The sequence below is a fragment of the Heliangelus exortis genome, chromosome 12 (assembly GCF_036169615.1).
Source record: "Heliangelus exortis chromosome 12, bHelExo1.hap1, whole genome shotgun sequence".
In the NCBI taxonomy this organism is placed as follows: Eukaryota; Metazoa; Chordata; class Aves; order Apodiformes; family Trochilidae; genus Heliangelus; species Heliangelus exortis.
The window spans coordinates 17,197,071-17,210,224 of NC_092433.1; the positions used below are offsets into that span (position 1 = coordinate 17,197,071).

Genomic DNA, 13,154 nt, shown 5'->3' on the forward strand with positions numbered 1-13,154 from the left:
ACCTTAAGATATCAAATGCAATAAGGCAAGACAATGTGCCTCGCTACCTCTGCGCCAGGCACAAAAAATATTTCATGGCAGGGAGCAGGAGGTATTTTCTGGAAGAAGCCAAATGCTCGCTTCCAAGAGTAAAAAATCCTCATCTCCATGCGTTAAACTAAAAATAAGGTGAGTGAGTTCGAGCTGGCTTGCTTTCCACTGACTGAGGAGAGGAGGGAAGCGGGGCTGGCTCTGGCAGGGATGCTCCTTTTGGGATGCAGCTGCTCCCTACCAGCATCCCCGGCAGCACTAGAGGGCACTGTGGGATCGGGGCCACCCCCGAGGGTCCCGGCTCCCCTGCCAGGGCAGGAAGGTTAATCAGGAGGTTGTAAAAAGAAACATCAACACTCGAAAGGCAACTGGAAATCCGTGGAGGGATCGGAAAAGAAAACGTGTGTTTGTATCCCCGAGCACCGAGGGACACCCCCGGGAAAGGGATGGGTGCCCAGGCATCCCCACCCAGGGCAGCAGCACCCTTGCCAGCACCCAGTGCTGTAGAACTGAGGAGTTTAATTGGGCCTGCCAGGAATTGAAAAATCTTAAGAAGACATCTTTAGACTAGACTTTTCTCTGCCCTTGCTACCTATTTGATTAAAAAAGTCTCTGTTGTGCTAAGAGCAGATGATTTCACTGCCGAACATTTTGACATGCAAATGATAGCAATTAATGCCTTTGAAACAATTTATGATTTCCGGCTTACTTCAACATGTATTAGCATATACCTGGTTTCTTTAATATACACTTTGTTTTTCCAAAACCACAAACATCGTTGCTGGAATTTCATGTGGAAGTGCTTAAGGGGTTGAAAGTTAACACCTTTGTGAGCCGAGCAGTCTCACAGTTGCTGCTAAACAAAAGCCTCTTTGTAGAAGCTTTCTCAAAATGTTTTCTTAACATGTTCCAAGTAGTTTTAGGCAGGCAACTAAAGTAAACAAGATGTTACCATGATAAAAACACTTGTGAAAACATTACAGAGTGCACTTAGTAGTTTCTTTCACATAAACTCCCCTTCGTTTCATCAAAGTTAAATTCACATGAAGGAGATTACTAGCATCACTGCAATACAGGATTGCAAGAGCTCTCCAAAGGTCTGTGTCCCTAGTCTGAAGAATATATTTGATTAAAAAATGGTACAGCCATGATTAAGCACATCTACTCTACAATCGAATTTTTGAAAAAAAAAGATGGGAGGAGGGAATAAAATCTTGCTCGGTCTTCTCCTTCATTTTTTACTCTGGATACCTTGGTGAATAAACTACTCTCCCCCTCCAGCAGAGATTTTGTGAACAAGTGACCACAGAAAGGGTATATATTTCTATTTGCAATGGTCTTTAAGCACATGCAAATGAAATCAAAGATATAGTCCATTTTGAGGGGAAGTCTCTGCACTACTAATTGCTCCGTTCGTCGCCGCCTGGGAGACAGGCCCTGGTTAACAGGCTGGACACGTGTGCACCCTCCAGCCCTCACCTTGCTTCCTGCAGTTTGGCAGAAGGCCATCAGGTCACCACGGTGAGACTGGACTTGTTTTTGTTTTCCATCTCGGGGAGCATTCTGGAGCACGCAGGGTGCTCCTGTTTCATTAGGCTTAGCAGCAGCCCCTGCTGCTATGGGTTAGCTCTAACTGATACTCCATCATATGGTAACCAATGGCTGATGGATTAAAAAAAAAAAAAACTAAAAAACCCCACCCCTAAAACCCAACACATAAAAAAAAAAAAATAAACAATGCTAAAACTTCAACTTATTTCAAAAAGAAATAGGGAAATAAATGAGTACAATAGTCCGTGTATCTGCTGGTTCTGATAAGCATCCTCCTGTTGGCTGTGAGTGAAAGACAACTAGGATCGTTATTTGTACAGTATTTATCTTTGAAATCAAGGGCCCTGTGGTGTACCTCACCTTGGGAACAAACACTACAGAACGATCACAGAAGAGTGTCAAATCTCTGGTTTTGATTTACCAACAGTTATGATATTTCTTCCTCAGGAGGAAAAGAAATGAACCATGTTTTAGACCTGCGAGTCCTTTTTTCTCCCTTAACTGAAGAATCATTTTATTGGCATGCAGGGCTTTCATTCCTCATGTAACTTCTCTTTGCTTTTTCTAACGGGCCTTTTTAGCAAGGTAAGTGAAATTAAGCAATGCTCAGTTGATTCATGGGCTGTAGTTCACTTGGTAAACAAGAGCTTTTCTCTTGAGGGGACTGTCAAAAGAGCTTCACGGATTACACAAGTACCAGAAAGCAACTTCAAGCATCTACCTGTTATCTTTTCACTGAGTAATGAATTCTGATAAATGGCAATATAATTTAAAGACAGATGCTCCACGGGAGACTTGAAAGGCTACAGTCTCATTTTCTGAAGCAATGCTCACTCTGTATCAGTGGCAATACACTTGGGGACATTCATTTCTGCATTTGTTCTGGGTTAAATATCACACTGAACAGTAAGACTGGACACTGCAGAATTTGGATAATAAGAAAATGTAAACAAGCCAATTTTTTTTGTGATTAAGAAAGTCCCACAAAATGTTTCTCTTGAAAGGGTTTAAAGGGAGGAAAAAAACCTGAGTGATAAGTGAGTGCTAAAAGAACAGAACTGTTGGAGCTGGGAGCTGCTTCAGGTCCAGGCTGGTCTGGCAATGGTTTTCAGGTTACTCCTGCCTATCGATCACCCTAAGTATCTCCTCTAGGACTGGTGGACTGGGTCTCCTATCTGAAACATCTCTAAAATACTACACAAAAAATCTCCTTTGCCTCTACTTGTGCAGTAAAACTGAAAGGCTGTATTTTCTATGCATGGCCCCATCCAGTGCTCTGAGAAACTTTCCTGAAACCAACCCATCTAATCTTGAGCAGGGGGCTAGCACAAGAAGCAAAGGTGGCATAATCTCACTTTATGTGACTACACAGATGATACCAATATCTAAGGCTACCACAGCACCTTTCCCTTGCATTTGGTGAAAAAAAAAAAAAAAAAAAAAAAAATTAGAGTTGTTTTACAAGTCTAAATGCTATAGGATGGCATATGAATATGAATGAGCTGGCAAGTATGGTGAGATTAGCATTTATTTCACTAAGTGAACAACAGGATGAACTAAAAGAAATGAGGCCACCCTTCACAGAAATTTATGACTAGCACCTTCTTATTTTGTAATCCTCTTGTAATGAGAACCTTCTCATTACTGTACCATTCCTTACTTGTAACACATGCTTATACTAGGAGCAGCACTGATCCAACTGAACTCAGCAGGGTTTTACCAGTGGATGCAGAACTGGCCCATTTTGTTCTGAGACCTATCTGTATCATCTACCATCATCCAACAAACATCCTCTGATTGCTGTTGCCCTTCCCTCCCTCACATTAAAATCTAGGGAAGTGCTCCAGAAAGAAGAGATCCAGCTGAATGAACGTTTTGGGACTCCATCTACTTACTTATCCATCCTGAAGAGTCCCATGCTTATGTGGGCTAACTGCATGAGATCACCACTGTAAAAGGCAGCAGATTTTGCCCATTTGTGCAGTTAAATCATAAACATGCTTGGTCTTTGGTGATCTTTCAACTGATCAGCCATAATCCTTGAGAAAAGATCAGTGTATCCAGAACCCGGATCCACCCAAAGCATACGTGTACCTGGTGATCTACCCAGACAGAAAACTCTTTTGTGATGGGAAGCCTTTTTTGCTCCAGCTGGGAGGGGTGAAGCTGATGGTTTAGCTGTGGAGCAGCCATGTGTAAGTTATTAGGGCTTGGCCAGTCCTTCCCTGCATCGGGATGCACACATTACCACATAGGAGTCCATAATGCACTGTTTATGCAACGTGTAAAATTGTGTTCTTTGGCAGCAAGGAAAGGTCTGCAGCAAACTGCAGGGGCCCAATTAATATAATTATAGTTTATTTTTAGTAGTGTAGACTTTGTTCATTAGTTACTTATTTGACATAAATTAAATTTCACGTGATGTTCTGCAATTCTCTGTTCAATTACAGAGTTAATTTAAGACAAAATTTCTAAATTAAAGTGAAATCAAGGTTAAATCAAGGTTGCATTGTTTACACTATCAATACTGCAACTTAAAAATCATTTAAATAAATAAAAAATAAAAGGCTGTGGAACAGCAAACACTCTGTTTTATAGTAATACATTGAGCAAGACCATACTTTCCCCATGGGGCTAATTTACTATCCCCTGTTAAAAAGCTCTTGAGCCTGATCCAAAAGCCACTGAAGTGAAAGAGAACTCTCTGCTGACTTCAATGGGCTTTGCATCAGGCCCAGGGTGAGTGACAGCACACAACATTTCAGGGCATGCTTTCTGTACAATACAAGTGCCAAAAAAAAACCATCCTTACTTGAGAAATGACTGGAAGTCTTCACATACAGCTTCACAGCCTGGCCATTTGCATACACCGTGTCCATAGAGTGGATGGCTGTGTGAGTGCTCCTCGTGGGATAAACTGGAGGAAGGAAAGAGAAAAGAGAAAAAGTGGCATAACCAAAGCTGACAATTCATCTTCAGGACGACTCTGAGGCAGCAAACAACAGATCCTGAAACATCCCTACCACCTCATGGTTCCCACCTGACTCTGCCCATGGTTTTTCAAAACAGAATTAAATACCATTTGCAGTGCAAAACATGTGTCACTCTTACTTAGCTATCCTCCTACATTTCATTCATTAATTAAAAGCTTTGCAAAGAATTTAAATTAACATGGACGGGGGAGAAATCATTTGACAGACCTGCTTAATATCCTGCTTGATATTTTGCTAAGAAATTTATGAACACTGCATATTTACAATTCAACTTCATCAGGAAGAGAAGTCATCTCCATACAGCAAGGTATTCTTCTAACACAATACACCCAGACCTGAGGGATTCCTCATGGCTACAGAAAGAGGAAAAAGCTCTGAGTTTGCAGCCTTGGCTTTCCCACCATGTTATTTATTTACTGGGTTGAGGGTTGGTTTTTTTCTTTCATTTTGGGGTTGTTTTCTTTTTTTCCCTTTTAACTCTTACAGGATGTTGCTTTGCAGTACAGCTTCCCTTATGTCCTGGTAAGGAAAATTCAAGATGTATTTTCAAATGCAAAATTCATCACCAAAAAGAAAAAAAATACCCATACAATCAAAGGCTTCCTTAGCACAGGGGGCTAGTGGGGGCTATTAACCTTGCTAAGACTCAAGAGGAATGCCACAGAGTGTTCTAACCACTGAAACCAGGGTTAAAGAAGAAAATTGCTCTGAGCAGGAAGGGGTTAATCCTCCAGCGGGATTCCAATCAATACGTAATGATTTGGCTGCACTGATCCAAGTCATGAGATGCTTTGATCCGGGCCATGTGGTGCTCAGGGAAATGTATCTGTTGCACTAACTGATGAACCATATTCTAAAATATCTTCTTTATTCAACTTCTACACGGAAACTTCTGAAGTAAAAGAATTATTTTTGCAACAATTTCCATAACCTTAGGTGACTCGAAAAATTAAATGTCAAAATAATATTGAAAACTCTATTTTATGCTCACACACAGATCTATTTTCCATAGCAAGCCTTTTTGCTACAGTATACCTGTGCTTTATTATGAACTCTAGAAATACACAAAGGATATGAACACATACCTGCAACTAGGTGTGTCTTTCATGACTTATTTTATCCTGGACTACAGGTAATGTTATGGATAAACAGTCACTTTTCACCATTTTACTTTTATACATATGTGGAAATGCTGTTTTTCTTATTCTGTACTATTATCTGCCTACTAGAAAAAAATTTTATCATTGTATTATTTCTGATGCACTGGCTAGCAAGATCACCAGAAAATAAACCCCTGAGATGTTGTCCCTAACACAAAGTAGTTGCAAGAGAAATTCTTGCCCAGATTCTGCCACTTTAGGCCAAATGGATTCTGAAGATAACTGTAGGTCTTCTGTTACAAAAACTGGTTTGGGTTTTGTTGGGTTTTTTTTTAATTCAATAAAGGTACAGATCTGACTGGTAAAGATATTACAAGTTGTATGTGAATGTAACGCATTATTTCATTAAAATCTTATTTTTAGCTACTTAGAAATAGTTCTTCAAGCATAAACAGAAAAGAAAAAGTCCAAATAAGTAAATACATAAATAAACAACATAATTTCCTAAAAAAAAACCCAGCTGTAGTTAAAGAGGCTTACAAAGGCCTTTTCTAGAAAGGACTATTACACTGGTTTAAATTAATCAGTTTTTGTATTTAAATGCCCAAGCAGGGAGAAGCTCTATCAGTTAGATTTTTAAAACAAAGGGTTGATGCATTCCTTGCAAGGAAATTAGAAAAATGCTACCCCCATATTTCCCCAGCTAAGCAAAGAACTGGATGGCTGGAGGAACACCATCCACCATAGCCAGACAGGAATGTCTGCCCCACACATGTATCAAAAAGCAAATATTCAGAAAAATATTCAGAAAATAAGGGGGTTTATCATTTGATTCAAAACCTGAAAGCAGGTTTTAGTATTAACACTTCATTGGAGTCCATGAGGACTACATAAGCTGAGTTATGATTTCAATTTGTTTGGCAGAACCTCCCCCCAAAATTCAGTGTATTTATTTCCAGAGTGAATGTTACCCATGTACCAGGATGCCTGCAGAAACGCCGTGTGACACCAAGTAAGGAGTCAGTCCCCCGTGGGGTTTAAGCACTGTAAATCTCATTATAATATCAACAGGAGTCACATGGCTTAAACCCCCAGCAGGGTTTTTAAAAGTTTCTCTGTGAGAGCCTGAAGGCCATGGCCAAGTCAACGGAAAGAGTCCTACCGAGATTTGTATTTATTTTTTAAATCCAAGTGCAAATCTCTTTTCTTTCCAGGCAACTTGCACAAGACAAGACAAACTATGTAGGACATGATACCCTGGTATTGTGTCCAAAGAAAATGAGGGGATGACCAAGCCAGGATCAAACTGGAAATGATGCTCAGGATGTCAAAGTCTAGGGCTGTCAATAACCAGAGAGAGAGAGGTTGATTGCAAATGGGAACAGAAAAGGTCATTTTCTAACACGATGCTAAGAGTAACATACTTAACACCTACGTACAGCTTTCCAATGCCATTCAACAAAGCAGAGCAACTACTTCAACTTACCAAAAATAGACACTTCAAGAAGACAAAAAAAAAACCAACATAAAAACCTTAGCATTGAAAGAGAAATGCAGGCAGCCTGGTAGGCAGCGTGCCTTGCCAAAGGCAGCTACTCCCATCCCGCTCGGGGGGGTTTTCAGCAGTGCCTCTCTGTGACCTTTCCCTGTCAGTATCATATTACTGCTATTTTATCCATCCCACTTTTGAAGATGTTATAGATTGCCACTTGTTCCCTGATAGAGCCTTAAGAAGCACCTCAAAACAAAACAAAGAGCGAGTTCATACAGAAGCGGATGTAACGCACAAAGGATACAGCCAGTGGAAATGAATGGAGAACTCTGTTGAACTGATCTAAGTACTCACTTTGTTTGAGCAAATAGAGGTGGAAAATGAAGATTTTAATCCAATGCATAAACAAACAGCTTTGTGGGCACAATGCAAACCTATAAGCTTAAACTGCTCAGTGATATTCTGTCTGCATGCAAGCAGTTCCTGTAATCTGGAAGCAACCTTGCCGGAGACAGACTTGTAGAAGATCTGAGCATTGGCAAGCAGAAGCAAGTTTTAGGTCTGTTTGATTTCTAATGACACATTAGAGTAGGCGTTTGTTTCTGTCACCCTCTCCTTCCCAGGAACGCATATTCGTGGTCGGGTACTGGTGATGCAACACCAGTTAGTGGAAATGATTTTATAACAAGACATATTTAAAGAAGTGAAGAAATAAATGATGTAAAAATCACAATTATGTGGGTTTTTTTTTTTTTCCTCCTCATAAGGTACTTGAATCCATATTACTTAACACAATAGAATTATTTCCAAATAATGCAATAGTGATGCTGCACTGAAGTACAGCAAATAATGCTCTGGCACATAAAACATCTTGTGCAAGTCAGCTTATTCATGGCATACGACAGAGTTAACAAAATCCATGTGGGAAGCTGAAAACTGCATAAGTGTCCACTTATTCTTTGCTGCTTCCAGCCCTGTTTCCAGTAAGGAGAGGAGATGGGCCAGAACACATCCACACCTCCTCTGTGCTTGCTGGAGGGAATTTTCACCTCTGCCTTCTTCAGCCTATGATGCTTTGTAACCCCAAGGATTCCTCAGAGCAAATTCACCACTGACTCTGCTGGGGTGGCTGTCAAAGCTGGCACTGGCACAGCCCCACTCACCTGGACCACTTCAGCCACTTAACTTTTGGAATCTACCCTCTGTGCTACAGCATCACTGAAGAATCACACTCCTGGGACATAAACCCATGGGAGATGGAGAAAACATGGACAGCTAAGACCCCATGAAGAATAAAACTGATAGTATACCCAAAAGAGAGACAGGATCACATTGGCTACCACAAAGGGTCACAGGCAAAGTGCTAGAACAAAAGTTACCTGAGTTGGGTGCTTTAATTCAACCCATTCTTAATAAAGGTGTGGAACCTACTACCAGCTCCTGTACAGACTGGTAAAAAACTCATGGGTGGATGTAAAAACCAGTTAAGCAGAAGACCCAGTAAGAGTGCTTCAGCCACACAGTGGACCATATTTTAAATATTCATGACGCTGACATACTTCATACTCCACACTCTCTCTTCCACATCTGCTTGGGCCAGTGATCTTTGCCAAAACACGGGGGGAAATCAGTGATGCAGGGAAGCATCCTTGATTTTCTGTTAGTTATGAATTATCTGCTCACGTTTTAACAGTGCAGAGAACATGCCTGAGCCACCTGCACACTGAAAAAAATCAATACCACCTCTCCCACTTCCCTCTTGGACGGGGGTTTTTGAGCAGAGCACCCACAGAAACTGCAGAATTGCTTTTTTTTTTTTTTTTTTTTCTTAGAATTTTATTTCATTTCTCAGAAGCAACGGGAAGTGACCTCATCTCTGCCAGCTGCCATGAAGCCTGTGTCGGTGCAGGGGCCAGGCAGGAGCAGGGACTCAGTCTCACATCACATCCTCCTCCTGGGTCTGATGTGAATGGCAAAGCCACCGAGGCAAATTGCCACAATTTTGGTCCTGTACAACAGAAGAAGAGATGAAACTGGGACCCAGTAGGGGCCTCCTGTATTCCTGACTGCCTGGTGAGCTCCAAAGCTCATCGAAAGGCACCGACGGAATGAAGTTGTTTAAAATGTCACAATTCTCTGAGTCAGAAATGCTTGCTGTATTTAATTTAAAGTCAAAATGGAAGCAGTAATGATTAAATTCTTGTACCAACTGTACTCGAACGCAAGTTCCTGCCTTCATGGAAACATCAATTGAATAAAAATGTGTTTTGCAGTGAAGGCACATGGTGCATATCTCTCTGAATCCTTGCTAAGGTGGCCTAGCAGCCCTTTTCCTCTCTAAACTGTGAATTAAAAAAAACCTCATTAGTTTAAAAAAATAATTAAAAAAGAAAAATATTAAGTATTAAACCATATACTGAAATGGACTACTTCTAGATATTCATGCTTCCATGCAAGTCTCAGCAACTGTCTAGAAAGCAGGTATTTCATCTGAACAATGTCTCAGCAAGGTAAATGCCTCTCTCCACTGCTGGATAAATTTAGTAGAGGGCAGTGGGCCTTCAGGAGAGCTGGCATTTGATATGTGTGGCCTTCCTAGAGCTGCCTTGCCTATTTTTGGATGTTTTTTAAAGCCGTGTTTCTCTAATTCCTCCTTACTTTAGTCCACATCCAGATCTAGGACCAGAAGCAGCTCATGAGCCCCACCAGAATTAACAGGAGTGATATACTAAACACTTCTGGAGTCATTTTTAATGACTACACCAATTTAAGAAAAATCAGGTTAAAATTGCAGCCTACAGGCTGAAATCCTCTATTCTAATCAGTGTATCCTAACTTGTATACTCATGTAGAAAAAAAAAAAGTATCAAGCCGTATCATTCCTGTTATAACTCAAGGCCAGCAATGCACCCCAAATCACTGCCCCTCTCATGCCTCTCGTGGCACTACTCTCTAAACACCTCTTGCAAAGAAAGTGCTGGAGGTTTTGCAGCAAGACAAAGGAAAAATCTGGTTAACAGTCCTCTTCTCCTCTACCTCATCCTCACTGCAAGGAGTTTAACCAGACTGGATAATTATACACATCATCTTCTGGTTTTGATCGATGAACTGATGGTTGGGGTTATTAATCAACATTATGACCCTCCAGCACTCTAGAAGTATTACACATTTCTTCCAGTGACAATCCCTCTGCCTGGCCCACAGCAGAACTGCCACAGGGCCCAGACAGCCCCTGCCCTACATCCTTGGAGGGAATGAACGTATTTCTAGATGACTTAAAAGAAATGCCCATTGCAGTAAAAAAAAAAAAACCACCAAAAAACACTATTGAATCCATCACTTATCTCAGGTGGAGGTTCCATCCCTGCACTTGAATTAACAAGTTTCTCTACTATTTAAAACTCCTCTTTTTTATTTCAACCTTGTGCCTAGGTACTGTAGTGAAAAGTACATCAAATACACCCAGATGCACACGATTTGAAACGCTGGATTTTAAAATCCAGCACTGCTAACTAATGAGAACAATTTTTCCCCTCTTCTTTGTAGCATCACTTCATGTCCTTACATACCATAATCACATCCTCCTAGAGCCTCTATTTTTCCAGGGTGTAGATCTTTAATTCCCTTTAATCTGTCTTCATAGCCTATTCCCTCCAACCCCTTTATCATCCTAGCTGCTCTTCTCTACATTCACTCCAGCTCCTCTTTATCCTTTCTGCAAGAGAGTGGCCAATTGTACATCACTCTCAATGTGGTTTAACTGGTTCTGCATAAAGTAGAACAGGAAAAAAAAAGGGACTCGGATGCAACATGCATGTTTATGCCTCCCATGACTGCATTTACCTTTTTAACTAAGACAGGGCACGGAGTGTCCTACCTTAATTTCCCAACCCCGATTATGCCTCAGCCATTTCCCACACAACCAATGCTGAGCAGCTGACGTGTCGTGGCAAACCAGCACCTTGGAATTTTGATTTCCTAGCTGGGCTGCTTTCTACTTATGCCTGCTAAAACTCATTTCATTCCTCTCTGAACAGCCTCCTAATGTATTCAGATGAAAACGGATTGATTCAGTATCTTCATTAAATTAGGAAAAAAAAAAGTGATCCTACCACTTTCCCAGGTTGTTTTTTGTTGTTGTTGTTTTGGTTTAGTTTGGTTTTTTTTTTTAACTGACTACCAGCACAGCAGTTCCATCCCTCTCACACACCCAATTTGTATGGCAGAGGGAGGTGACAATGGCAAAGCTTTGGCCCCGATTCAGCAACGCTTTTAAGAACACACACAAGCTTAAAAACACAGGATTAGACCTTGGGCTTCACCAAGACTGAGGTGTAAAATTACAAACCTACATACATAGTTTGTAAAAACGATCCTGTTTGCCAACCTTATTTTACTGTAATTTATATTCTGTTGTTACATTTAAATTTATAGTAAAGGAAAACATTGAGAAACAAGATCTATTCTTGTTTAACAAATTTATACTCTGTTACATTTAGAGCTGAGGCAAGTCTTTCACCCTTATGTAAACCAGTGATACATCAACAAATATGATTAACAGGGATTATTCACGTCAGTATTTTTCACCCTGTCCCACAGGCACAACAAAACCCGTGCAGAAGGTGACTGTCACATCTCATCCAGCCTGGCAGCTCGCTGGGGGAGCCCTCACCCTGCACCCCCCCGTGGCAGCTAGGAAAGTGCCCTTTGGGAAACTGTACATAAAAAAATAATTAAGATAAATAATGGCTCCAAGGGAGAAATACAGTTAAAGCATTGCATTCTCTCTGCCACATGCTTTCCCTCTGAAGAATGCTATTTAAAAAAGCACTAAAATCAAGAGGACACAAGCCTGCTTCCCCAGGGAAGCGTGCTGAATCACACAGGTAGTGTAAATATCATATGCTGCTGCAGGTGCTAGGCATCTATTTGTTTGTGTTTACTAAAAGGCATAACAAATAGGCACAATAAAACAGAAAAACATTTGGCATTGGAGTGATAGATACCAGAGCAGTCATAAATCACGTTCACTTGTTTATGCTCGAACCGCTATGCGATGCTAAGACTTCAGCCCCCCTTTTTCAGAGCTCCCCTTTGCTGGGGTTTGTCCCTTTGCTGGGATTTGTCCCCTTTAAGGGGGTACAAAGGGGTTCAGTATCCTTCCTGAGGGCAGCACACCCAAGGAAAACCATGCAACTTGCAAGAAAAAAAAAAACCAAAAATGAAAAGGAGCCTTGCGTGACTTGCAGGGCCAGCTAACTTCATTTAGAGCTTTGCAACTTCTGAGTTAATTCACAGTATAAACAAGGAGGAAAATGTTTCTTCCGAGCAAGACTTCCTGTAAACTGTTCATTAGAGCAGTGCTGGGTGCAGGGCTGGTGCACCTGCTGATTCCCCATGTGCTCCAAGAATAAACAAAACCTGAAGCCAATGAGATTGTTCTGGAATTTGCTCAGAGCTGCTTTTTTTTTTTCTTCCTCCTCCTTCATGTTATAAACTGGATTCTACAATAAAACAAACAGCAGAGCATAGGTTGCCGAGAGTTAAAATCTACTTTTTACACTACATTGACCACAGCACCCACAGGCACAGCTACAATGTCTTTCTATGAATGGGACAGATTGCCATATGGATGCAGACACTGAACAAGCTGTACAACTCCTGGCGACAAGTGCCTGGGGGACTGTCCTATATTAGCACCACCTGTGCTATGGAAATTGTGCTCCGTGTATGAAATGGTATTTAAGGGCCCATCATGATGTTATTTTTGAGTACACACAAAAAAAAAAAAAAAAAAAAAAAAAAAAAAAAGGAAAATTACAGTTAAAAGAATTCGCTGGCTAGAGGATCTGTCGCTCAGTTCCTGAGAGAGTTTCCCAAAGGAACAGTTTCCTGCTTTCTTCATGCAGCCCAAAAAATGACAAGCTGCATCACATATTAGCAGCATCCCTGCCTGGGCTTACACCATCCTTTTAATGAGAAGAATGC

General features: G+C 41.0%; 1 protein-coding gene across 16 annotated transcripts in view; it reads right to left on the reverse strand.

The window, feature by feature from the left end:
• FOXP1 (forkhead box P1) overlaps positions 1-13,154 on the reverse strand; it is a 379,251-nt gene that overhangs the window by 42,629 nt on the left and 323,468 nt on the right. For all 16 annotated transcript variants that reach the window (XM_071756305.1, XM_071756320.1, XM_071756311.1 and 13 more), the window contains one exon: positions 4,394-4,498. In XM_071756305.1, the coding sequence (XP_071612406.1) occupies positions 4,394-4,498 (105 nt within the window). The remainder of the gene's footprint in view (positions 1-4,393; positions 4,499-13,154) is intronic.